General features: G+C 36.2%; 1 protein-coding gene across 1 annotated transcript in view; it reads right to left on the bottom strand.

Moving 5' to 3' along the window:
• SPAG6 (sperm associated antigen 6) overlaps window positions 1–24,677 on the bottom strand; it is an 81,205-nt gene that overhangs the window by 9,943 nt on the left and 46,585 nt on the right. Inside the window, exons 5-10 of the mRNA XM_043967914.1 lie at window positions 17,053–17,258; window positions 15,796–15,969; window positions 14,535–14,687; window positions 11,747–11,938; window positions 5,441–5,557; window positions 1,821–1,964 (exon numbers count right to left, since the gene is read on the bottom strand). Coding sequence (XP_043823849.1) covers window positions 1,848–1,964; window positions 5,441–5,557; window positions 11,747–11,938; window positions 14,535–14,687; window positions 15,796–15,969; window positions 17,053–17,258 — 959 coding nt within the window. The 3' untranslated portion in view covers window positions 1,821–1,847. The remainder of the gene's footprint in view (window positions 1–1,820; window positions 1,965–5,440; window positions 5,558–11,746; window positions 11,939–14,534; window positions 14,688–15,795; window positions 15,970–17,052; window positions 17,259–24,677) is intronic.

The following is a 24,677-nucleotide window of genomic DNA, read 5'->3' as shown; positions in this document are numbered from 1 at the left end:
CATGTTTGTGATATTGAGAATTGATTTTTACCAGACCTGTGATTCCATTGGTTTAGAGAATTGCTGATGTGGAATTTCTCCCTGCCAAGTAGATTGGTACCTGCTCTTCAACTTTGAAAGACCTTAAGACACGCCACATAATTTCTCGGACTCTACTCAATAGAAAAAAAATCATAATATGTTCTTTGGGAATTGCATTAACAAAATGTGATGGCAACAGCAAATTACAAGTCTTAGAGAGACTGGAGCCTAGGCCTTCCTACATCTGAGGCCACTGTCCATTTCCATATGTTATGCTGCCTCTCCCTCTGCCTCAGATATGTCAGTTATTATTAGTTCCACCTTTGATACAGACTTGTGTAGACTTGGATGTCATTTAATTTTTCAGTGCTCCAAATACTCTGGGACCATAATTGTAAAATAAATGTCAACATACAGTAGTAAAAAGAGTCTCATCACCAAAGAGTTCTCTACACCAATGAAATAACAGGTCTGGACCAAAAAAAAAAAATTCTAGCAAGTTTTTATTCTATTTGGACTTTGGTAAAAGAAAATGTAGGAGGAAAAGTTTGGAGTAAAAAGACCTGGTTTTAAGTCACTCAATCAACCATAGTCTATTAAATGTCTACTAATCTGGCAGGGACGTGGTAGTCCTGCCTCTGCTATTGGTAGCTTAGTTTTCCAGTGGCCCAGGCAACCCCTGAGGCTATATATTGCAGAGGCATTGCCAGTATATCTGGAGGGAGTTTCCATAGAAGTTCCTACACTGGTTAAATTATAAGCTTGGGCAAAAGAAAAAAGGTTTTGTCACAGAATACTTTTCATGACCATAAAATCCACAAATCTATATCTTTGTCCTTATTATTTCATATTCATTGAGTCCTCTTCAGCTTCAGAAAGACCAAAAACAAAAACCAAAACAAACCCATTCACTGCTAAGGCTTAGGCTTAATTCTCAGCAACCCTTTTCCTCATTTTCCTGTTGCCAATAGGTAATTTATTTTTATTGCTCATTTACTCCTTTGAGTTCAGAGCATTCCTTCACACACTTTACAGACCTCTACTCAATGCGACCCTACAAAATTCATAATTCTCTCTTGGGAACGACTGGCAAAATACGATGGCAGAGAAATCAAATCACAATATTGAAGATAATTTCTGGTGCTATTAAAATCAATGTTATCTTAAGCTGAGCTAATTGCAGATAATTATCATAACAATAAATGGGAAGTGTGAATAATGTTAAATTACATTTACATTAATCTAGAAAAAAAATTCCTGCTACATTACTCTAGGGATCCTACATATAGTCAACAGCATTATTTAATTTCTTGTTATCCTAAATAGTGGGTCTGTTCTTTCCTACACTCAACATCTCTTTTCCACTTGCAAAGCTCCCTTTGAAGTCAATATGAACATTATGCAGAGAAGAGATATGCAGAAAAAGAGGAAACGAATTTAAAAATATCGTGGGCCTTTTGCAACCAGACAATCACAATGTAAGGCAGTTTATAATTGAACCTACTATGTACCTTTATTTCATTTAATTTGCATGATACTTTGGGTACTGTTTATGTAACACACGTAAATGAGCAATGGACTATTTCAATAGACACATGTCCACATTGACTTGTGACGATCTTTAACGAAACCGTTTTTGACAAAGAGAAGAAGGGGTGGGTAAAGTAAGAGATTGATACACAGATCTCGTGCAATATATCAAATTCCCCAGTTGGAAAGCAGTGAATAGAAAATATAAAATCTGAAAAGAGCATAACAATGTTGCAATTGTGAATAAACTAGTAGTCCATCTTTCCCACCTCACTATTTCTTCTGGGTAACAATTGTTAATATTGTTGATGTATTCTTGAAGAAGTGATCCAGGTTCTGCTTTTATCTCTTGAACCTTTTTGAGGCACCACTTGTAACAAAAAGTCGCCGTGCTTTGCTATCATGGGCAGCACCTAGAAAAAGAAGAAATGAAATGAATATGCCAGCTCCCCTTTGAGAGGACCTTTAAACACCATTAAGCCCTTACTATCTCATTGTTCAGAATGAGGTAAAAATAGAACTAGAGCCCATATTCTTACGTATAATGAGATTAACCCTTGCTGATAAAATTGTTCTTTTTTAAAAAATTTATATTTATTTCATTAAATATTTTCCACACCAAAAAAATTTAAACATTCATTTAAAAAAGTTTTGAGTTTCAAATTCTTTCTCTCCTTTCCCCCACCCCTTGAGAAGACAAGTAATATACTGATTATTTGTGTGAAGTCATACAAAATATATTTCCATATTTTTCTGATGAGATTTTTTTAAAAATTGTTTTCCAATTAATGTTAAAAACAATTTTAACATTCTTTGTTTTTTAAAAAGTCTGAAAAAATACCCCCCCAAAAAAAGTCTGAGTTCCAGTTCTTTTCCTCCCTTTCTCCCCTTCCCCCTCCCTAAGATGGTAAGCAATCTGATATAGGTTATATATATGTAATCATGTAAAACATATTTCCATATTAGTCATTTTATAGAAGAAAACTCAAACCAAAAATAATAATAAAGTGAAAAATACTATGCTTCTATCTACATTCAGATTCTATCGGTTCTTTCTCTGGAGGTGGATAGCATTTTTCATCATGAGTCCTTTGGGATTGTCTTGAATCATTATTGCTGAGAATAGCTAAGTCACTTACAGTTGCTCATTGTACAATATTGCTTTTACTATGTATGATGTTCTCCTGGTTCTGCTAATTTCACTCTACATCAGTCCATGTAAGTTTTCCCAAGTTTTTCTGAGATTATCCTGCTCACTATTCTTATAGCACAATAGTATTCCAATCAAAAACATATACAATGATGGGCATGCCTTGCTAATAAAGATTAAGAAGTTGCTCCTTTAAAAAAAAAGGAGGAGGGGAACACTGCCTTTTTCAAGCCAATATTATATTGCTAAAGGTATAATAAAATTGCTGCCCACAAAAAAACCAAGTCATTTAACTCCAGTTATGTAGGAAGAATCAAACACAGTATTTTTGGTCTATTTCTAGGTTTCTTATAAATCCACCTATTCTTGGTTATCTGCTTTTCACTGAATAAAAATCTAGTCCTGGATGATGTCTCTTCCTATGGGTGTGCTGGCAGGGCATGAGACTAGCCTTGCTAATAAAATTTTTCTTTTTTTAAAAATTATATTATTTCATTAAATATTTTCCACATCTTATCCACTCCCGCACATTCTCCCCTGGGTTCTCTCGAACAGAATGCTTCATCAGGGACTCAACATGCAACACTACCCATCTTCCTTCCACAACCCTACCAAGCAAAAAACCACAAAGTCAATTTTTGACTCAGATCTGCCCTTTACATGTACATGTATATGCCACTGATACATTTGGCTGCTTTTTAAATTTACATTGCTTAAAGTCTTTAAAACTAGTTGGATAGACAGCTATAGGCCATATCACCACCCACAGTGGTTAGGGAACTGCTTTGATTTCTACTGCAAGCAGCTTCCCTATCAATATCCATTATTCTATCTTTTCTCTTGTCTTACTTTCCCTAAGTGAGATGACCCAACTTCCCGTTTACAAATCAGCTATATATTTTAAGTATGTCAAGTCCAAAGGATTGGGTGGATTTGACTGAATCACAATCACAGGAACAATGAGCATCAGCTGTCATGTGGAAGCCAACAAGATCAAGGCTAAATGAGGAAAGGAGTGTGTCCAAAACAAGGGAGACAACAGTTGCACTACACTGCCCCAGTTAGATCACATCTGGAGCACTGTATTCAGGTCTGGGAACCCACATTTTAAGAATACTAGAGTTACTTAACCAAGATCATTGGGAAACTCAAGATAACATGATATAAAAAAAGAAAGAAGGAATTGGCATGTTCAGCCTGAGGAAAAAAGAGAAACCTTAGGACTGACTGTCCCTGAATATTTGAAGAACCATCATTGGACAATAAACGATCAATTGGACTCATTCTGGTTGATCTCAAAAGGCAGAAATGAAAGCAGTGGGTAGGAATGAGAGGAAACCCAATCAAGTTTGCTGCTTTGAGAGGAACTGAGTTCCTAACCACTGAAGGTCTTCAAGAACAGGATACATGACTATTCTGGATCTTTTGTGACCTCTTGGTTCTCATGCTATCTGTCTTATTGTTCTTTTCCAGTCTCTTTATTTTTTTGGTGAGGCAATGGGGTTAAGTGACTTGCCCAGGGTCACACAGCTAGTAAGTGTCAAGTGTCTGAGGCCGGATTTGAACTCAGGTCCTCCTGAATCCAGGGCCGGTGCTCTATCCACTCTGCCACCTAGCTGCCCCTCCAGTCTCTTTTGATGAATAATCAGCTAAGTCCCTTCTCTCCCAGCTATAAATAGACCCTAAGACTCTATTCTGGGCCTTCTGAAAACTCTTTGTCTCTGTTAATCTGTGTGTGTCTCTCTCCCCCAAGTCATTAAATGATCCTGTTTACACACACACACACACACACACACACACACACACACACACACACACACACACACATATAAGCAATCCACATATTAACTTGGCTTCTGTTCTGAAATTCAGTATGTCTATGATACTGACAGCACCATCACCGCATCACCAAATCCTTATTGGACTCCTTATTTCAAACCAGATGTCCTTTAGACAGCTTCAACTCAATATGTCTTTAAAAAAAAAAAAACAACTCATTATTCTTTTGTTCTCAAAATTCACCCCTCTTTTAAATTTCTCTCTTTCTGTCAATACAATATTGTACAAGTTCAAAGTCTCAGAGTCATTTTCTTTTATTTATTTGAGACAAGTGGGGTTAAGTGACTTGCCCAGTCACACAGCTAGTAAGTGTCAAGTGTCTTAGGCCGTATTTGAACTCAGGTCCTCCTGAATCCAGGGCGAGTGCTTTATCTACTGCGCCACCTAGCTGCCCTCTGTTTGCTCTTTTCTTTCAAAGCTCAGTTCCAATGGCATGAGATGCTAAAATATCTTGTATTTATAGGTGTGTGTGTATTGTATGAAACTACTTACTTCTTATATGTCTCAATAGGTACATCTTGTCTCCTGCCCCGCCCCCAAAGGAATATAAGGCATCGAGGGCAGGAATGTTTTTTATTTGTGGCTCTGCATCCCAACACTGAGCAGAATGCCTGGACATGGAAGGTAGATTTATTATTTGTATGTGTACTCTATTCCCTGGGAGACCTAAAAAATGTTACAACTCTGGTGAAAAGTATAGTGATGGATAAGAATTAATTTAATATATATACACACACATATCAGTTTCACTTTTTTATCCATGTTACATATATTTGACAGGTTACTAATTTTTAAACTCCCTCAGTTTATGAAAGTAAATATTAATCCAGGTGAGGAAACAAGTGAACACACTAAATCCTTTTCTACTTTCAGCTGCAAGCAAGAAGAGACTTTGCTTACCTTACTGAACTGTCCAACCACATGTTTCAAAATGTTTGGAGGAGCATCATACAGGAATGGTTCAAGAGCTGGTAGATACGTGCATTTTTGGAGAATATTTTTAATAGCCTTTTTACTCTGTTGAGGTAGAAAGCAAAACACAGACAGTAAACAATCAATGAAATCTCGACAAGAATTCATGTCTTATATTCCTGGAATTTGAAAATGAGATCAATTTCCTGGTCTAATCTGGAGTATGTTTCATTGTGTGTGTGTGTGTGTGTGTGTGTGTTTCATTTTTTAAAAACAGATTGTCAGGGAGAAAGACGAGTTATATTGGATTAATGTAACATGAAATGATCTGACGAATTTCTTTCTTGTTAAATTTTAAAACTCTGTAGAACAGTGAGCTCAAGATATCAACAAGGAAAGAAACCTGTGAATTTCAAGTGGTTTGCCCAAATTATCATTCCCCTGCAAATATTTCTAAATTGACAGTCTTTTTACGTAAAAAAATACAATAGGAAGTAATCAACCCTATCCTGACAAGGCAAGAGATATGAGAAAATAGTCCACTTGGAATTCCATAGTAATAAGAATATTAGCAGTCATGCCATTTTCTCTCTAGAAGGCTTAAGGATTTAAAGATCCTACTTGTACACACTAGGCAGAAGTCCACTGTATAGACGTACAGTGTAAATTTGCAGATACATTTGTATTATGAATCAAATGTAGGAACCTGCCCAATTTAATTCAATAATTCAACAAATATTTATTGAACATACAAGAAACCATGCTGAGCAGTGAGGAGCAGCGTATATAGACAAGGAGATAGAAAAGGTGAGGAGTCAGAAGATAGTATTCCTCACTCCCGCTACTGAGTGATTGACAGCTTTAGGCAAGTGAAAATTTGCACATCTATAAAATATATGGGTTGGCCTCGATGATCTCTCAAGTCCAACACAAGATTCACCTAGATCATCCATTTTACAGATGAGAAAACTGAGATGAGCAGATGTTAAATGGTTTGTCCATAAGCACACAGCTAGTAAGTGTCTGAGGCCAGATTTGCCACTCAGATTTTTTCCTGACTCCAGGCTCACTGCTCGATCCACTGCACCACCTAATTGCGACTATATCTATTGATATTAAATCAAAGATCACACTTATAGCATGACCTATATCCTTTGCTGTAATTCTCACAGTGTAAGGCTAGTGGTATTGTAAGGAATCAGCCCAGGTGTTGTGGACTAGTGTGAGCAGAACCATGGACCTGAGTATCTGGGTAGCTAGAAGCCAATCAATGCTAGGATGATATCTTTCTGAAGTCCTGGAAGTACATTCAAAGGAAAAGTAAAGGGCTAAGTCAGAATGCCCTACATATGGGAATCCAAAGAATAAGAATAAGGAAAACTAGAGCCAAGAAATCAAGACTAAAGGAACCAAAGCCATACACAGCAGGAATAATCTGCACAGGGGCTCTATGCTGCCAGTGGCTCAGTTTGCTGCTGTCCATGACCAAATGCAAGCAGTGTCCCCATCCATCCTCAGTGCCTATGCCAATACACAGAAGGTCTCTCAACAAGAACATTGATGACATTGTGGAAATGCTGTTCTATTACAGAGAAATTTTATCTATAAGATGTGAGACATCCAGGTGGCATTTGGAAAGAATTCTTTGTCTTTCTTTTTGGAAGATAATATATTAGGCATATATCTCTAGAGATATTTACAGAAATCTCCACAAAAACAACCATTACCAAAAGACTCCTATTTAATGTGGGGCATCAGAAAGAAAAATCAAATGATCAATTCATTATTTTAATCCATTCTATTATAAAATTGAATTACTTATGGAACTTACATAAGGTATTTTCCATTGTTTGAGGCAATGAGTAGCACTAAGTAAAAGAAAATGCTTGAAAGTTCATAGCAGAGTTATGGATTCAGCCTTTATACAAACTTCTTCTGACACATGTATGGAGGGATACCTTATGTTGCAATCACAAATTGCTGTAGTGAAAAGAACACTGGGCTTTTTCTGTTAAAACTTAGAATAAGCAGAAGCTATATATTTAGAAAGCCCTGTTTTTACTTATAACCACCTACCTGATAAGAGCACCAATTAACAACTTCAGCAAGGAGAATGATCAACATTAAATTATCAACAATTTAATTAGCACTTGTTACCACTTCAAATGTTTTTGGCTGTGGTGAGATTTTTGTTTTTCATCGCAGGGGAGGGTGGGGATAACAAAGTTATTAATTGCCATTCTCATTAATTTCCCCATAAGATACTTGAAGTATGGGTGTGTGGTGGGGGGGAATGTTGCAGTCAGAAAGTGTCTATTTGCTCGGAGGTCAACCTAGTCTAAGCAAAGAATACTCTGGCCCCCCCAAAATGAGGGGGGAAATCCCTAAAGCCAACAGTGTAATAACAGGCCAAAACTGTCTCAGAAGTGAATTAACTGAAATGGTAGCCTGAAAGAATTGATGCTGCCAAACAGGATGACTGTGATGCTCAAAATCCAAATTTAGAAACAAAAGAAAATCATACCTACCTGTATATTCCAACAATGTAGATGTCTTATGTCACAAAAAAGAAATTGATGGCTAAAAGACAGTATTCTTTAGTTTGCATCTAAGTTATTTGGTATAAAATAGACACAAGGCCAAGAGTAAGACTGCTCGAAAATACACAAATTCTAAGATGCTGTCTAATAACTCTTCTAGGATCAGAATTAATTAGAAATGGTTCCAGAAGTTGACATGCCTTGGGGACAGAATAAACCTCAGCTTGCCCTTTCTAATTTGATACCTGCCAAAGATTAGCAAATGAGGAGCATGGTTAGATAGTTCACAACTCTCCTAGATAACAATTTTCCAGGCTGAGTTGATGTCAAATCAAACAGACTTGAGTGGGCATTTTGAGGTCTTTAAAACAACTCCTGATAGAGCCCAAGGGCCATTAAAAAGAAACAAAAATCAAGTCAGCGATATAATAAAATTATTTGACTGGGTTTGTTGCCTTAGGAAGACTATTGACAGGTTGAATGACTAATGAAGATGCCCCTTTTAGATGGAATTTAATGTGCAGTGTAGCACTATAGGGTGAGTTGTATACAAGGGTTTTTAAATATATAAACTAAAGTTACTGTCATCTCCTAAAGATGATTTTTATCTTAATCCTCCTTCCTTCCCTTCCCCATACTTGTCCTAATTTGATTTCTGAAACAGAATAAGTGGAAAAACTGCTGAAAGCCAAGTAATTAATTAATTGGTTTGCTCAGTTGATTATCGATTGATTAGTTGATTAAGTCAATTTATTAAGGATTGGTATGTGGGGCAGGCTAGGTGGTGCAGTGGATAGAACAGTGGCCCTGGAGTCAGGAGGACCTGAGTTCAAATCAGGCTTCAGACATCTGACACTTACTAGCTGTGTGACCCTGGCAAGTCACTTAACCCCAATTGCCTCACTAAAAAAAAAAAAAAAATTAAGGATCGGTATGTACCAGGAGCTGTGCTTGGTGCTAGAAATACAAAGCAAAAGCAGAGTGCTCTGTCTGGCAAAGAGCTTTTGCCCTCGAAGAGCTTACATTCTGCTGGGAGCCTACAATACATATGTAGGTAAATTAATGTAATCTAATTTGAGATAATCTAATTTGAGCTAACTAGATGTATGAAAATGGGCTAGTCATTTAACATCCCTAGGCCTTGATTCTCTCATCTGTAGAATAAGAGGGATCAGAATATCTTGTCGATTCACAAAATCTCAGAGTTGGAAACTTCAGAGGTTTTTATGTGAAAACTTCCATGAGGGGTCTCCCCTTTCCAGTGGGAACCATGCCACTTATGGGTAGGACTTATGGTTATGAAGTCTGTCTCTCCATCAAACCAAGATCTTCCACTCGGTGACTTTCACTCAACCTCTCTAGTTTTGCCCTCTGAGGCCAAGCAGAAATGAGGCATATAACAATCCTTCAGTGTACCCAAAAGGTAACTATAATTTCTCCTCTGGCTTCTCCTCTCCTGGATAATCATTCATCTATCATGGTTTCAGAACGTTCTCCATTATCGTTGCTTTCTTCTGAATGTTCTCTAGCTTATCAACCTCCTTACAAAAATGGAATTGCCCCAAAAGAAATATAATATTCCAGGTGTGGTCTGAGCAGGCAGAGAACTGTAGAGTGGTTGCTCCCCCAGTCCTAAACGTTTTCTCTCTTAATATGTCATTCGGCCACATTAGGTTTTTAATTTTTTGTTTTATTTTGCTGCCATGCCTCACTGTTAGACATGGACTTGCAGTCCACTAAAACCAAGAGATTTATTCAGAATGACTTTCTATTCATGTCTTATACTTTAAAATTTTCATTTTTTGAAACCATACTAAGATTTTACATTTTTCCCTATTAAATTCCATTCTGGTAGACTCAGTCAACAGCTGGTCAAGATCATTCAATGCCTATTAATGGAATCTAGGGTTCCTGAAAGGGAGGAACCATGTCATTTTTTTTTTTTTGGTGAGGCAATTGGAGTTAGTGACTTGCCTAGGGTCACAGCAGCTAGTAAGTGTTAAGTGTTCGAGGCCAGATTTGAACTCAGGTCCTCCTGAATCCAGGGCCGCTGCTCCATCCACTGCGCCACCTAGCTGCCCCTTGAACCATGTCATTTTTATTTTATTTTTTTATTTGGGGGGGGGGCATGGGGCAATGAGGGTTAAGTGACTTGCCCAGGGTCATAACTGCTAGTAAGTGTCAAGTGTCTGAGGCCAGATTTGAACTCAGGTCTCCTGAATCCAAGGCTGGTGCTCTATCCACTGCACCACCTAGCTGCCCCCCCCACACCCCATGTCATTTTTTAAAATGTCTCATTGCTAAGAATGGTGCTTACACACATTAGACTTTTAATAAATATTTATTGAACATTGAGCAAATGGTCTATTCAGTAGCAACCTTTTAAACTGCTAAAGCAAATACAAAAACAACCATTACTGGTTTTCATTCTCATGATGACAGATTTTTTTTTTAGTAGAATATTACAATTTGCTTTTAAAATAATCTACATGTTTACTGTATTTTCTGAAAATAATATTTTATTCCCCTCCCTGCCCCCCACCAATTACATGTAAAAACAATTAGTAACTTTTGGTTTTTTAAGTCTTGAGTTCCAAATTCTATCTCTCCTTCCTCTGCCTTCCTTTTTTCCTTCCCCCTCCCTGAGATGGTAAGCAATCTGATATAGGTTATACACGTACAATATTTAGTGGATTTTTAACTGTGATTTATTACATTTTGTAGAAAAAACTTTCTGGGTGAATACATTTATTTTATGATGCGAGTTAGTGTGAACATATTTAGTATAAAACTTTGCAGGTGATTTTTCAGGAATGTATCTAACATGGAAACTGATTTCTACATGCATTGGATTTTCCCATTTTTTTTTCTTTTTTCCCCCCACTTTTTTTTTCTTATTTTTACTTTTAGATACTGAAAGCAATGGATTTTCAGTAAAGGAACCCTAAGCTTACCTTCTTTGACTAGTCCAACAGAGCACAAATCTTTTGGCCTGTAGAATAGACTGAAGTTTTATTCTTTTTGTCAATCTTTATATAGTATATTCATAAGGTTCCTTTATATTTTAGTTCCACAATGATAGAAAAAAAAATTTTTTTAAGACATTAGGTCTAGCGTGGTGATCTGGGAGGTGAGGAAATGTTGAAAGAGTAATGATTGTTCATATATTTACCATGTTTATTGAATTTCAAAGAGGAGGTACTGTCAAAGACCTTTCATATAAATACAGGATGAAAAAGGTCTTAGTTTATATTAGAAAATTTAATGCAAACCAAGCAGTATCAAGGAAATGAATTCCCAGTTTTTAACAACATTATTGATATTTTATATTTCTAATGAATTTACTAGATTTTTTCCACCCATTGGTATTTTTTGAAATATAAAATCATGGAATAATGTAGGCTAAGACCAGACTACATATCATTTTAAAGGCTGATATAACATCATGGATCATTTTTGCTTTCCTGGCAATGCGCACAAATAGCCAGTCCCTTTCCTTCCTTGGACAAGCTTCAGAATGTCTTTACCTCATCAGTTAATAATATTTCTAAAATCATATCAATTTAGTTTTAATTTTAAACTAGAAATACCCAATTATGCAAACCAGATGGTATTATTAACTATACATGGTATTCATGTAAAAAATATCAACATTTTTAAATCACATATTTCTAAGCTACTGAATGTAACAAATCCTCCCCCCACCACAATCACAAATAGTTTAGCAACCACTAGATGAATTGACCATACTTACTTTTATTTGAAGATCCTCGGAACTGTCTTGTGACATGTAGAGAGTAAGTAGAATCGGCAAGGCATTTGTCATAGCCACAGCACGTGCATGCTCAGGAGTGTGTCTTCCAATCTGTCCTAAGGCCCAAGCAGCAGCCGCCTTAATATGATCTTCTGATTCTTCTGACAAGCAGACTGCCAACTGGGGCACTCCCTGCCGTGTGGATCAAAAGAGCAAGTGTTATGAATCTCGAGCAGGATTAAAGAGCCTTCTTTGGCTCCGAAACATTAGAAGAAATCATTTTAGTCTTGATCCCTTTCCCACTAAACGGCTCAGTAGATGAGCATATCACAGGGGCTGTCATTTTTGGAGTCAATAAAATGACTAGAACTAATTTACTTTAATTATCTGTAACAATCCAACTAAATGGAGAATAACTCTGCTAGATTCTTCAAATCAGCATTCATTTAATCAAACAACAGGCACCACAGACCAGACTGGGGATGAAATGAAAAGCTTTCAGGGTGACAAAGCCTGAAAATATTTAGGATTTCAAGACATCTATCTTTCCTTTCTTTTAAATAACCACTTTACTATCTTTAATTTCAATGGGTTGTCATTTTTTCATCAAATAAATTCGACAGTGGCTATACTCTGGATTGATTATGTAGCTAACCATGTTAGCTGGACTCCTGTAAGGTAATAGTCTAAGTTGTTCACAACAAGTTTGGGTTTTTTCCAATGAACACAAATTATTCCATGAATAGGATACATTTTTCGATATAATCTTGCACTATTTTAACTGGCATGTTACCTTTTAAAAATATAAATAATTACTATACATCTGATGTGTGGTTAAATGTTTTACTTTGAACCTCCAATTAATCTTTATATTCATAGCAGAAAGCTGGAAGATTCAATATATTCATTATTTTACATTCCTAAAGAAGACACAAATGGTCCTGCCAAGATTTGTTTGAACCTTATTTTCAAGCCATTTCATAGCTGTAATTATTCTTATCTTCAATTTATTACCACAGGAACCCATTCCTGTACACTCATGCTACTGGAGTGGAAGTTAAATCATTTTCCATTCCTTTTGGCCCCAGCCCTTTAGCTCGCCCACTGGGATGAATTTACGAAGAGGGAAAAAAGACCTGCCAAACTACTTAATTGGTTTCTTTTCTAAAAATTAAGGATATGACTGGCACCATAAAAGGTCACACTAGTCCTCAGAGCGAGATCTCTTCCCAGGGTGTCCACATTTCAGGGGTTAGTTGAGAGTGTTAGAATAAGGAAGGAAGGGGGAAGAAAGACAGCAATTCTTGAAATCCAGTCCAAATCTTGTAGGTTCTGTTGCCCTGACTACCTTACAGGATTGTAGTGAATTTTGAACAAGATCATATAATTGAAAAGTGCTTTGGAAACTGTAAGAACAAGACCAAAATGTGAGGTGTTGCTGGTATCAGTTCATAGTACTGATGAGGTTGTAGGAGAGACACAGTGCTAACTATAGCATTGTCTTTGTGGCTGTGGTTGGCTTGCTCTAAGACCAACCTAGACATAGACTAGAAAAGGGTAAGGTCACCTTGTAAGTCTGAGAAGGAAAAAATACAGGTCAAAGGCAATCCTCCCCTTTCCCACTCTTCCTAGGTTTATTCCTTCTGGTTGCCTAGGAAACTGGCAAAGCCATGAAACATTAATCCTATTGGCCCAGACATAATCCCCACCACCATCACTACCACCATCAGCAGAGACATCACTATGACTAGAGGCTTAAACTAACTTTCCCAACTTCACATGACATCTTTAAGTTCCATCTCTGGGAAATGCAATGGGAAGACAAAATGTGGGGGGGTTTAAATGTAATTAATATGAGTAGTAAAAAGACAGGAAAGAAATGGGCAAAAAATGGGAAATGGAGCAAAAAGGAATTGTGAACTAGATAGCAGATGAGGATAGATGGTGGATAGAATGTTCTGAGGATTAGCAAGGGATTGAAAAACCCACATTTCTGTTCAAGCAGAGAAGCAGGTTTTCTACACTGATAAGAAGCCCACACCTTAGGGGTCCTCATAGCCGCCATGACTGTTTGACTAACATTTTCTTCCTTTAGAAGGTCAATAGTGACTATAGTGAATCCAGACAACACAAAAAACCTAAAGCTGAAGGAACAAAAAGAGGTCTATATGCTTTACTTTCCCTACTGCCTTCCTTCTAGCAAGTCAGTTTATTTTTGGAGGAAGATGAAGGAGATGACAAATGAAGGCTACCTGAATGAAATTCTTTGCCATCCCTTTTCCCAACTCCCGACCAAGGTAGGAATTTCCAAAGCTTGAAGGATAATAATGACATTAGTTTTGAATATGATCATATAAGTTGTTAATGTAGAAACATGTACTAATTTCATTTTTAAAAGCTCATCTAAAAAGCTCACTGGTCATGCCAGCAGCTTAATAGTGAATGCACATAAGACACAATGCCAAAAAGAAAGGGCTTCAAATATATTTGATATTTACCATTAATAAAAATTGTTCAAACAAATGGACATTTTTATTTTAACTAAGTGCTGAGGAAACACTTTATTTAAGCTCATTGAAATGGAAGCCTTTTGCTGGCCCACTGCATTAAGAAAGTTATCTCAATATAAAGCTAATAAAAGATGTATGTTCAAGCATTCTTTTACTCTGGTTACCCACTTACCCAGTAAATCATTTTACATATTTTATGCTATGAGGAACGATATTAGTCTATACATCCTTCTTGGAATCTCAGTGTAATGATCATAGGGAAAATAGGAAGAACTAACCTTGGAGATGATGACTGCCATGGCTAGATTCTCAGAATGTGCAGCTACATAGCCAAGCATCATGATGCCAGGAAGCCTTATATTTCCTTTGCAGGAACCAATACAATCGATCACAGCGGCAACTCCTCCTGCATTAACTATTAGTTGTGAAAGCTGCAAGAAAAGGACCAATTTAGAAACTTCAGACAAAGCAGCATGGTCAGTTTTGCCAGATACATTTTTATGGCACCTCCAATCAATTTTTTTTAAAATTAGGACCGAAAAGGGTAGGGTTCTTTAGCAAAATGAAAGTTTATAATCATGGCTTACTTTGGGGGAAAAAGAAAAATTCAATATATGGAAAAACATTTCATAAAATTCCTATGCATTTACTGAAAAAAATACCTAAGCGCAGTATTTCTGCCGCTTCGGTGCATCAATATATACACACTGGGTGGCTTATTCTGTGTTTTAATTTTTCATGCATAGATGGCACAACTTTTATCCCTATTATAATGGGTGTCAAAATTCCTCACCTAGATTCTGAGCCTAGGGCTAGCTCATAACTAGCTAGCTATTGAAACTAACAATCATAATGTGTGGGTATAAGGATGATTAATCATTGAGGGGAAAATACAATGTCACATCGGAAACATTCTAATCTAATTATCTTTCCTTTGCTAGTACCGATTTCTAAGTGATTTTATTTTGATCATGAAGACTCTAGGTCAAGTTAAGATGTTTGGTGAGATGGAAAAGATAAACCTTAAAGGAATGAAGAGTGATTAATCAGTGTGGCTATTGCTAAAAATAAACATAAAGAAAACTAGAAACTACTTCAGTCTGTTCAGTGTCTGCATCTTATTATTTCCTATTTTCTATTCATGTAGAAGGCATCAGGCAGGAAATAGTGTTGCTCTGTGTAACCTTTATACGAATGCAGTGTCTATTATGCAAGGATCTCAAGTGATTCTGAAAAACAATGCATACCTGCCTGAGAAAAGATCAAAAGTGTGGTAATGAGTAGTATTCTTCTCACTCTGGAAATGGAGAAACTGAGGACAAGAGAATTCCAATGACTTGCCCAGACTCATTTTACTAGAGAATTGGTGAAGGGAAGAAGTTGGAACTTCTGACTCCAAGTCCATCAATCTAATCAACCAAGCATGCAACGGATGCCATAATCCTTGTGCCTTATAAATATCGAAAATGAAGCTAATGCGCGGTTTTGTTTACAAGAGATTTGTGGAGTTTTTGGGGTTTTTTTTGGTTTACTTTTTACCTCAGGCGTATGTTTTGCTATTTCTCTAATTAGAGTTGAAGCATTTTTCTTGACGTATTCATCTTTGTCCTTTAGGCACGTAAGCACCACGGGAAAAATTTCTGCTTCAACAACCATTTCCGCCAGGTCCACCGAATGTTTTGCTATCTGACTAAGAGCAGAAAGCACTTGACGCTATTGAATGAGAAGAATTATTTAGACTCTATTAGAAAGGATTTGTAAACATTTTTTTTCAGACTTTGACTCTCTTATAGACTTTTCTACGCAGATTCTCACAGTTTGGGGCATAAAGGAAAACATAAGCATATATTCATGTTGCCCTTATGACTTCATATCTACATGTTTTAACTAAGAATGTTCACTAGTCTATAAAGGCAAAGGTTTCTTTTCCATTTACTCTACTCGTCTCATACAACAACAAATGATCGAATAAAATTGCCTTCGCCTTAACAAAATTCCATAGTTATGCAGCATCCAAAATAGAAATTTATGCCATATTTAAGTTACTGTTGCTAAAACTGACCTTACAGGCCCAAGATTTTACTTTTGTTATAACATTTTGATACCATCTCAAAGAATTCTGCTTTTACTTTTAATGTAAATATTAGGATTTTTAAACATTCCTTGCACATACATAACCTATATAAAACTGCTTATCCTCTCAGGAAGGGGGAGGGGAGGAAGGGAAGGAGAGAATTTGGAACTCAAAATTTTTTGAAATGGTTGTTGAAATTGTTTTTACATGTAATTGAGAAAAATAAAATATTATTCAAAAAGCATAATATATACAAGATGTTCCAAAGGTCTTTGTGTGATTTTAGCAATAAGTTGTTTTGAGATACCACATAAAGTATAATATCTACATTAACAAAAAATCACATTTAAGAACAAAAAGCAACCCTTTTAATATGGCATTATAGTGTTCTACACAAAACAGGAATTTGTATTAGTGAGAGTTTTTATTAATAATACTAACAAACATGAGTGCATTTGTGCTCCTTGTAATATTTCATTATATCACAAAGTGATTTTCCTAATTGTGATTCTATTTCTAAAAATGTATTTAATGGATTATTTTAATAGATTATTTTTAAATATCAGAAGACCTATGCAAAGTAACATCTGTTCTCAATAAAAATTGAGTGACTATCTTTGGAAATTTTATTTTAACAATTCAATTCATAGGCATTTTTGTTTTCTAATAATAACATATACTTTTGGGGTTTTTAAAAAAAAAAACAAACATTTTTAAAGTACCTTCAGTTTAGCATCAAGGTTCAGGATCATCTGTGCTAAGTGAGCAATAGCTCCTGCATCCACTACTGTCTGGGCTAACTCTGGAGAATGCTTTGAAATATCACTGAGAGCTGAGGCAGCAATCCTTTTCAAAGCAATTTCTGGCTCCTGGATACAGAGTACTAAAAGGGGAACTGCTCCCGCATCCACCACAGCTTGCGACAGTTCTGTGGGTCCAAGAAAAGTAATTAAGTGAGTATGGGTGACTGACCCTTGTGCAAGCCATTTTTCACCCTGACAGATACAGCAAAGAAAAAAAGGGGAGGGTGAACTGCACTGTCTCGACATCTGCATTTCAAATCAGCCCTCCTGGTTTTCATAAACCATGTGGACCAATCCTGAGCTGAAAAGAATACAGGTCAATCGATGGACCTCCATTTACATGCACACATTTGAGGTAGATTAGGCTGAAATGGCTTGTTATTCTGCTTTTTAAAAAAAGAGAGAGAGAGAGAGAGAGAGAGTAAGCAGATGTCAGCTGTTTAAGCCCTGACTATTTTGCGTTTATCAATAGGCAAGCATTTTATGCATGGTTTACAATAACAGAGAAAATTAAAGTACCAAAATTTGACCAACCATCCTAATTAGGTAGTATTTGTCCTACTTATGTAAGCAAACATTAACATGGATCATGTGTCAATGCAGTAAGAAAGGATTTTTTTTAAATTCCATTCCTTTTGGATCATTTATTAAAAATTATTTTTACTTTATAATGCAATACAAATGTCTAGTTACACTATGTACTTAGGAACTTTTAAAACATGATTTACTGTTAAAAACCATGTTCTATGATGTATCTAGATGTTAAACATTTAATTAATGTTAATGTTTAATCAGTTCATCTTTGCCACATAGAAGATCAGGAATCAGGGCAATATTTTAAGTAATTTGAATGTTTTCACATTCATATTAGATGCCAATTAATGTACGTATTCAGTAACACCAGTTATAGAAATCATGTTTTAAAATATTGAATAATTGGAGAAAGATCCACATAATCCATGTGAAAAGACTTTGAAAAGTACCACAGAGTTAAAGTGTCATTAGGATATTGTTCATGTTTACATTGATACATAACTAAATTTTTAAATGTCCTTTAATAAAAAATAATTAAATGTCCTTTAAAAAACGTGTTACAGCCTTCCTTCCAAAGTACCTTTTCACATTTCCTTCATTTTATAGTACCTCTTCAACTTAAACCTATTCTATCTTGGTGACTTGGATTTTCATTCCCCATCTTCAATCAATGTCTTTCATTTAAGATGTGCTTAATTCTTTTATTTGAAAAAAAGGGATGGGCTTCTAGTAAAATCTTACTTTCTCAAAAATGTAGGGATTACTGAAAACACTGCTAGGAAAGGCAGCTACTGTTTGCCCCAACTTTGTGTTTTTCTTTAAATTATTGTAAAAGCACAGAAACACTTAGACCTGATCATGTGATATTTACAATTTAGATAGGTTGTAAGAACTAAGTTATGGATTATACATTACCTACATAACAAATGAAGAACTCAACAGTGTGTGTGTGTTTTTTAATTGCCTCACTTAGAAATGCATCTGGTTGCTGAACATGAAGGGATGTTAGCATGTAACTTTCTCCAAAATTAAAAGCAAGTAAAGGAAAGATAAAGATAGAAGACAAAGGCAAAAACTGACTACTGGAATAACAACTTTAACAATAAAACAGATCCCTCTGAGACAGCTTCAAAGCTGCTACAACAAGTGTGTGAAGACTGGTGGACAGGCAATACTATCACTGGGGAAGAAAGATAGCTCATTGTATCTTTTCCCAATATATATCTTTTGTAAAGAATGAGAGCAATGGAACTACATAATAAGCTGAACTATGTCTCTAATCCTCTATCAACTGAGTTATTTGATGTTTCCACTATATATACAATTCAAATGATATAGGCTGTTCTAGAGTCCGATCATCATTTATCATATATGGTTTTATTTTTAGCTAGATCATATTAAAACTGAACAAAATACATGTACAATGAACTGGACCCATTTACTTTAAAGGAGTTGCCAAATTATTTTAATCAGCTCATATTTCTTCTTTTAGATTATATTTAAGCTTTATGGACCATTTTCACAATACCCATATGTACTTTTTCTTCCGTTGTGAAATCATTAGGCTTATATCTATTGCCTCCCCAAATACCACAAAGCTCAAATCAAACTCTGTTACATCACTATAAGTTCAATGAAGGCAGGGATCATGTCTTGTATTACCTTCCTATCTTCCCAATGCACATTAAGTAACTAATAAATGTTATCAATTTGAATTCCTCTGGTTGTTTTTAACCACTCAATTCACTCTGTCACTCTCTGGAGCACACTTGACATGCATAAGTAATACAGAATGAGGCTAAATGTGGGAGGTAGAGTCTTCGAGTTGTCTTTAAATATTTGAAGAGCTGTCCTATAGTAGAGGGATTAGCCTTAGTCTGTAGAAATACAGAGGACAAGACTAGGAATGGTAGGTAGACAGGAGGAAGAAAATTCTAATTTATTATCAAGAAGGACATAGTGTGAATTAGAAGGTATTGCACTTATCTAAACAAACCTTTATCAATTGATTTCTTATTTATTGTTGGGAATTTCACTGATTGGAAAATTCTTGGCATGGAAAAATCCTTCCACTGATGAAGATGCCAAACACCTTATAAGGTTCAGTGATTTGTCTGGTCACAAAGCCAATGGGAGTCAGAGGTGGAAATGGATACCAAGTGTTAAGGGCTAAAATTCTAGCTAGTCTGTCTAAAATATCTAATGAGTGGTCGCCAATAAATTATAAGCTTTAGCAAGAGTTAGACTTTTAGGAATTTATTAAGGAAAAGAAGAATTTGGTAAAGAGAGAGAGAAAGGCCTAGATTCCTATCTATTAAAGGGAGAGCACATTTCTAGCTCCGCTCTCCACCAGAGTCCAAAGGAAAGAGCGCGAGACTGAGCGCCAGTCTCTTCCTTCCTCCTCCCACTAGTCCGCGTCACTTCCTGACTCCTGAAGAAAAGACTCCTGGTCTTGCCCTCAAAGACCTTCCCTTCATGGGCAGAACTCTTCTACAGTAAGTATCCAGCAGGTGGCGTTATTCCAATCGTTACACAAGTCTTCTTGACCCTTGAGGCTGGCTAATCCCCTATCCACTCCTCTAGCAGTTCTCAGACTTTTTGATCTCAGGATCCTTTTATACTTTTAAAAATTATTAAGGTTCCCACCCCCAAAAAGAGCTTTTGTTTATGTGGTTTATCTCTATCAATATTAAAACATATTATATTATCATGTAAATAGTTTTGACCTTATTGACACCCTGATAGAGTCTCAGAGATCCCTAGGGGTTCCTGGACCACACTTTGAAAATCTCTGCACTGTATCATTCTATTCCTTGTTTGTGTGTGTAAGAGTGTGTGTGTGTATCATTTCATGGCAGAGGCAGTGTGAAGTCATAGAAAGAAGGCTAGCCTTGGACTCAGGAAGGCCCAGGTCCAAATCGTTGGCCGTGTTACATAGTAGACAATTACCAGTGTCTTGACTTTCTGAGCCAGCCTCACTTTCATTCACCTCCAGTGTCCAATCAGTTGCCAAATCTTGTCATTACTATCTCCATGGCTCTCACATCATCATCCTTAGACTCCAGTAAGACAGCTGAAAAATTACTTTCTACATGAAATCTTTCCTGCTCTTGAGCTGCCAGTGCATTCTTCCCAAAATTATCTCTATTGTGTATGTGTATACATATACACACATATACATACATACATACTATATATGTCACACACATATACATGTATATATACACACATGGCATCTCTGCCAGCTAGCTTCAAGGGCAGGGACTATTTAACTTTTGTATCTCTAGCACAATGCCTGGCACCTAGTAGTTGCTTATTAAATGTTTGTTAATTGGTTGACCACAAGCAAATTAGTTCCCCAGGCAACTCTCTAAAACTGTAGGTTATAGAGAAGTTGCCTGTCCACATATAACAGGAAAGATTTTTCCAATTAGGAATTCCTTAAAATGGTAAAATCATAGATTTGAATCAAAAAAGCACGTATTCTTCTGTATTGTATTACATATCACTGGATCCTAGCAGGAAGAGTGTTGAATCCTGAGTCAAGATCATCTGATTTCAAGTCTGAGCTCTGACACTTACATGGTTACACATCCACGGACAAGTCGATTAATTTACCGCTCAAGCCTCAGTTTCCCTACTTTTAAAGTGTTGATAATAATTCTTGATCTATTTCATATGGCTATAAGGAAATTACTTTGTAAACAAAATGTTATATAAACGTGATGGTCATTATTGCTAACACTTAGAGTAGTCCAAAAGTGGTTGCCTTGTGAGGTAAGAAGGTCTCCTTATGGTAGGTGATCAAGTGGAGGCTAGACAGCCACATAATATTTCATCAGCTTCCTTATCTGACTCAGACTTTTAAGAGAAAATAGTAATCCTTGGCGTTCAAGCATGTTCTAGCTTGGATGCCTTGGGCAAAAAAGTGGTGAATGGTGAACTCATGAATAATATTGGTAAAGATATTAGACATTTGTTATTTTAACTTATCAACAAACCACCAAATTATTTCCTTTCAAAATATAGCTTTTGTTCTTCAAAATGAGTAGCAGAGGGGCAGTTAGGTGGCACAGTGGATAAAGCACTGGCCCTGGATTTAGGAGTACCTGAGTTCAAATCCAGCCTCAGACACTTGACACATACTAGCTCTGTGACTCTGGGCAAGTCACTTAACCCCCATTGCCCCGCAAAAAAAAAAAAAAATGAGTAGCAGAAAGATGAAGTGGAAAGAGTCCTGGACTTGTCAGCAGAGCACCAGGAATCACCTCTGTCCTGTCACTTTAGGCACTTAGGGGTTCAATTAATTTAGGGAACCAACTTAAACTTTAAACTTTAGTTACTTTTTATTTGAAGGAGCTATAAGAATATTCATCCTTCATTTAAGTGGTTGCTTCAAGGTTCAAATAAGGTAATATACATGAAGCACTTAGTAAATCACCAAGAATTCCATAAATGTAAGGTGGTGTTGTGATAGCCCTGAAGATAATTCCAGCAATAAACAAGAAAAGGAGTAAAATGTAAAGATTTATTATATCAAGAAAAAGAAACATTTTTATAGGCTAGGAGATCATTGACATTTGGGGTTTTTTTAAACAACATCTCCTGTGTGAACAAAGCATAGAGAAGGCATAATTAGTTATTTTCAACTAATCTATTACTTGATAAAGCAGAAGTAGTCTTTCTCTTTAATTTTTCATCCTTTCCCTCATTCCCTTAAATAATGTCCTTACTGTATTACCGTGATTTTTAAAAAGCTACCTTTGAGGTCATTATCCTAAAAAATAAAAAATTAGAGGGCAGCTAGGTGGCACAGTGGATAAAGCACCAGCCCTGGATTCAGGAGGACCTGAGTTCAAATCTGACCTCAGACACTTGCTTACTAGCTGTGTAATCCTGGGCAGGCTACTTAACCCTCATTGCCCTGCAAAACCAAAACAAAACCAAAACAAGCAAAACAGAAAAAATTTAATTGGTTATTTTAATAATTGTACATTATCAGTAATAAAAGCAAGTTCTTTGAATGGCATCTCATTTACCCAGAAAGGATAGGAAATATGAAAGCTGCTCATTGCACGCTTGCAATCAAGTAAATGTACAGTGTTTAGATTTGATACTAGACCATGTCAGTAAAGAAATAACTGGTGCCTTTCTGCCCCATGAATGGCTCATTGTTGAGCAGTGAAACTGAGCCAGTCTCTTCTGTGGGACTGTGACATCAGAAACAAAGATCAGCTAATCACACTCCTCTTTTGTTTCCCTCACCTTTTTTTTAAGCCCTCTGATAACATCTATAATTCCTCCAGAAAATGAAACTTACACAGATATGGCTTTTGGAACAGGTATAATAGGAGAAAAGTTATGTCTTGAGTATTTCCTTCTCCCTGGGCTCTAATATAGCTGCTGTTTAGAATTGTTTTCCTTAACACAATAAATGCTTTATTGATCTCCTATAATTTGGGGGGAGCTTGTTGGCACTCCATGTATTAACTTTTTTTTACGTTCAAAAGCTCAATAGAATATAGACTTATTAAGGACAATTCAATTCATTTTTGTCTTTTGTATCCACCATCCTCCTCCAGAATCCAGTAGAATGTGTTGAAATTATTATTTAGTTGGCCGTGATTTAAAATATAAATTAAAGAGGTAAAGAGAAACTGTTTTGGCTCAGGTTCGGGTTCCAAATATGTCTTTACTAGCAGAAAATTGATTCCCAGTATCCTCAGGATAAAAATGAGTGCAGCTAGATAGTTAAAGGGAAGGGAAGATTGAGGATGACACACCAACTAGAGATGGAAAAATGACTTTTGTAATGATTGGAGGTAAGAACACTAACCAGCAACCATATATTCTAACAAATTGCATGGTAGGGTCATAGGAAAGGGATTGACCCTATGTTGAATGAAAAGGAAGAAGGAATGCCTCCATTGGGTATAATTGAGGGAACAAGGCAATTCTGGCCAAAAAAATAAAAAGAGGTTGTTTTGCCTTAACTCTCCTCATAATGTCCTTAACCTTCCACTTCAATCCTGGTTGCTGTGATTTGGTCTGGAGTCCTCTGCTTCCCCTCTAGTGCTTGGAGTGATGTTTCTACAGCATAAAGTCCCCCAGCAAACAAGAGCAAGATGTGTGAATGGGAGGATAGCAAGTAAAAGATGGAAACCTAAAAATTGGCCTGAGAAAGGAGGAAAAGTCTTAATTTGCTTAAATCTTGTACCTATGGAACGATAAGAAAAGAGCTAGGGAAAGATAAGTGATCCAACGCAAGGATTCATGGAAAGGATTCATTCTCAAGATAAAAGTTCTAATTTAGGAATCTATAAGCTTACATAAAAATGAGAAAATTATGTATTGTATCACAATAATAACTGCATGTAGTTTTAAAATAATGGTTACTGACAGATTTTTTTTAACTTTTATTGTTTTCATTACTTTTTATTGTTAGCTCAAAATGTAATTGGTTTGCTTAAAAAAAAAAACTCCCTTAAAAAAACAAAACCTCCCTGTTTCTAAATCCTACCAAAGTTATGTTTAATTTTGGTGTTTTTCCATTTATGAGTCAAGCTTTTCTTTGTACTTAGTTAGCTTCCATCTGCCAATTAAAAGATGGGCCAGTTTTTGCATATGGGCCTTAACATGTATAGACATCTAAAAATCTGGTCACCACATAGAACAGGAAATTTAAGTCAGTGTTTTTCTGCTGCTGCTTCTGTGATGGGCAAAATGTATTTAATTTTTTTAAAAAAGGTATAGTCCAGAAATTATATATTTTTTTTTTGCGAGGCAATGGGGGTTAAGTGACTTGCCCAGGGTCACACAACTAGTAAGTGTCAAGTGTCAGAGGCGGATTTGAACTCAGGTACTCCTGAATCATGGCCGGTGCTTTATCCACTGCGCCACCCCTAGCCACCCCAGAAATGACTAATTCTTAAAAAAAAAAAACCTAATCTAATTGTTTTCCATCGCTTCCAATCAAAGAAATCATATTGCAATTTAATAATGCAGAGTGA

Source organism: Dromiciops gliroides, chromosome 5 (assembly GCF_019393635.1).
Source record: "Dromiciops gliroides isolate mDroGli1 chromosome 5, mDroGli1.pri, whole genome shotgun sequence".
In the NCBI taxonomy this organism is placed as follows: domain Eukaryota; kingdom Metazoa; phylum Chordata; class Mammalia; order Microbiotheria; family Microbiotheriidae; genus Dromiciops; species Dromiciops gliroides.
Note: the sequence above shows the minus strand (reverse complement) of the source record. Positions and strands in the feature narration are given on the sequence as shown.